Source organism: Alligator sinensis, unplaced genomic scaffold, assembly GCF_000455745.1.
Source record: "Alligator sinensis unplaced genomic scaffold, ASM45574v1 scaffold301_1, whole genome shotgun sequence".
NCBI classification, from domain to species: domain Eukaryota; kingdom Metazoa; phylum Chordata; order Crocodylia; family Alligatoridae; genus Alligator; species Alligator sinensis.
In genome coordinates this window covers 1,542,489-1,544,962 of record NW_005842035.1, presented here as the reverse complement: position 1 = coordinate 1,544,962, position 2,474 = coordinate 1,542,489, and the positions used below count along the sequence as shown (strand labels likewise).

At 49.9% G+C, this 2,474-nt stretch overlaps 1 protein-coding gene across 2 annotated transcripts in view; it reads left to right on the top strand.

The window, feature by feature from the left end:
- Window positions 1–177: 177 nt before the first annotated feature.
- The window catches only part of MUC4 (mucin 4, cell surface associated), a 20,781-nt gene continuing 18,484 nt past the window's right edge, over window positions 178–2,474 (top strand). For both annotated transcript variants that reach the window (XM_025202710.1, XM_025202709.1), the window contains exon 1: window positions 178–334. In XM_025202710.1, the coding sequence (XP_025058495.1) occupies window positions 274–334 (61 nt within the window). In that variant the 5' untranslated portion in view covers window positions 178–273. The remainder of the gene's footprint in view (window positions 335–2,474) is intronic.

Here is a 2,474-nt window from a genome sequence, read left to right as displayed (position 1 = left end):
ACAGAGATCGGCCTCGGTGCCCCGTCGGATGTTCCCAGCACCCCGTGCAAATTTGCATTCCCAGGGAACGTGCGAGGGAGGTGGTGGGTGTCAAGGGGAGGTGGGAGCGTGGGAGGGGAGAGGTAAGGCACTGAGGGGTGGAGAGTGACGCAGTCGCCACCGCCCGCCTCCTCCAGCCGTCCCATATAAGTGAGGGATGGCTGGGAGCACAGAAAGCACCTGGCTGCCTCCAGCTCCGGGAGAGACGTGCTCCAGTGAGCTCCTCCGAGAGACATGGGAACGCAGAGGCGGCTGCTTTGGACCTTCATGGGATGCTGGATGTGGATCCTACATGGTAAGCCCTCCTCTTGCTCAGTCTGTTCAGTCTGGGTCACAAAGTGGATGTGAACTTGCCTGGCTTCCAGGGGGACGGTTCAGCCAGAGATGGGTTTTTTTTCCCCCCCTTGGCCATGTCCAAATCTGAAATTAATGCAAGCTTTAAGATGACACAGATGCTTTTTTTTTGAGGACAGGAACGCCCTTTGAAAAGGTAAGTACCCACCTCTTCTTCCAGAGGGGAGCTCTCCCACAGAGCGAAGGACTCGGTCACGGTCACATCAGCTCTGTGGGAAACCCGGGAGCCGACTTGCATGAATATCTATCCGTGTCATTTAGACGGGGGAATAGGCCTGCTAGATCTTCCTGCTCTGGGATAGCTATGTACCACACACTTAGCGATGGGATGTGCATGCAATGCCATCTCCTCCTATAATTCAGAGACTCGGCTAGATCTCCGTGAGATGGGCAAATTGCCCTGTCTTTTTCTGCTTTCTGTTGCAGCAAGTTGTTTTAGTCCAGAATTCAAGCCAGTAACTTGTAGTGGAGATGGGATCTTCTATTTGATATGGCATGGCTAAGATGCAACATGGGCTTGCATCAAGTAGGGATGCAGGCTAAACTGATATATTTCCTGCATGAGAATCATTTTCTCAGGTCGTCAGGGACTTCAGATAAAGCACTGATCTGGTGCCAGGTGGGAGCTGATAGTTTTTTTGACTAAATTTCCAGTTGAATTAATAAAGTGGGAAAGGAGCTGCATTGCAGGGAGACGACAGGGAGGGTTGGAAGACATGGGTTGGGCTGGAGGTTACTGATGGCGCTGCTCATGGGTTGGCCTTGGGTTCACAAAGTGCTTAGGCATCTACCTGGGCAGTAGTAGCAAGAAGTCCTGCTATAAAATGGGGGCTCAGCAGCTGGGAACAAAAAGGGATGTCTCTGGGGTCTAGTAAGTTTGATGGAGACTGAGTTACCAGGATGGTGGGACCATGTACTAGGTGAATGCAATCTTAGAAAGTATTAGGTGAGGTATTCCCAAAAACACAAGGGCGTGGTGATGGCGTTATGCTGGGCCGGGGTGAGATCTCAGCTGGATCCTTGTGTACAGTTCCAGTCATACGTTCAAGGATGATGAACTCACAGGGGAGTGGGTACAAAGAAGGCATCTCAGCTGGATCCTTGTGTACAGTTCCAGTCGTACGTTCAAGGATGATGAACTCACAGGGGAGCGGGTACAAAGAAGGCGATAGAGAGGGAGTATGAACTATTGATATGAAAGGGCAACATTGGCCAGAAAGGATAGGAGTCCGAACTGGCTGGGAACCTGTTTTTTTTACATGCTCCACAAGCATTTTTTGAAGGCGATGACAAATCCTACCAGGAATTTAATGTCTCCCATCCTGCGTCCACTCCCCTGCTGCTTTGTGATATGATGCAAAATGTTCCAGATGCGTAGAGAATTAGCCAAAAGCACAAAGACTAATGTTCACATCTGGGTTTAAAGAAAGCCCAGGGCAGCCTTCTCACTGTCGCTGGATGCTGGTAGAAAAAGGGGACGTGAAAACACCTGGAAACCTCCTGTTTCCACACCCGAACAGCTGCCCTCTCCAGGATAAGTTAATTCTCAAGTGCTGCAGTTTAATTGCAGGGATTGTGTGTCAGGATTATCCCCTCCCCAACACCAGGCACTGCTTCCTGTGGGTCAGGACAGTGGGGTCAGGCTCATCTGACCCTAATTAAGACTTGCTCGCAAGGTGCCCCTACCAGTTTTAGGTAGCATCTCTTGAGCTCCAGAGCCACTGCCTGACCCTAGCAATTGCTTATGCTTTGTTGGGGGACTACTCCATAGGCCTTGTAGGGACGTGGTGGAGTAGTCCCCCAACTACTCCCCCACCTTGCAAATATTTGCAAGTAGTCCCCCACCTTGCAAATGGCCTATTGCATTCCCCAATATTTCCAACCCTAAGACCTTAAAATCACAAGACAATTGCTTAATTCATGAGGTCTGAAGACCTCAAAGTCAACATTCGAGTTTTTAACTGTCTTCACTTCCACTGCCTCCGATTTCTTCATCATCAATTCTTTCTGTGCTGCCTTCTTCTCGGATATTCAAAATGCAATCTCTGTCACCTCTTTCACTGCGATACCTTTGATCCCCT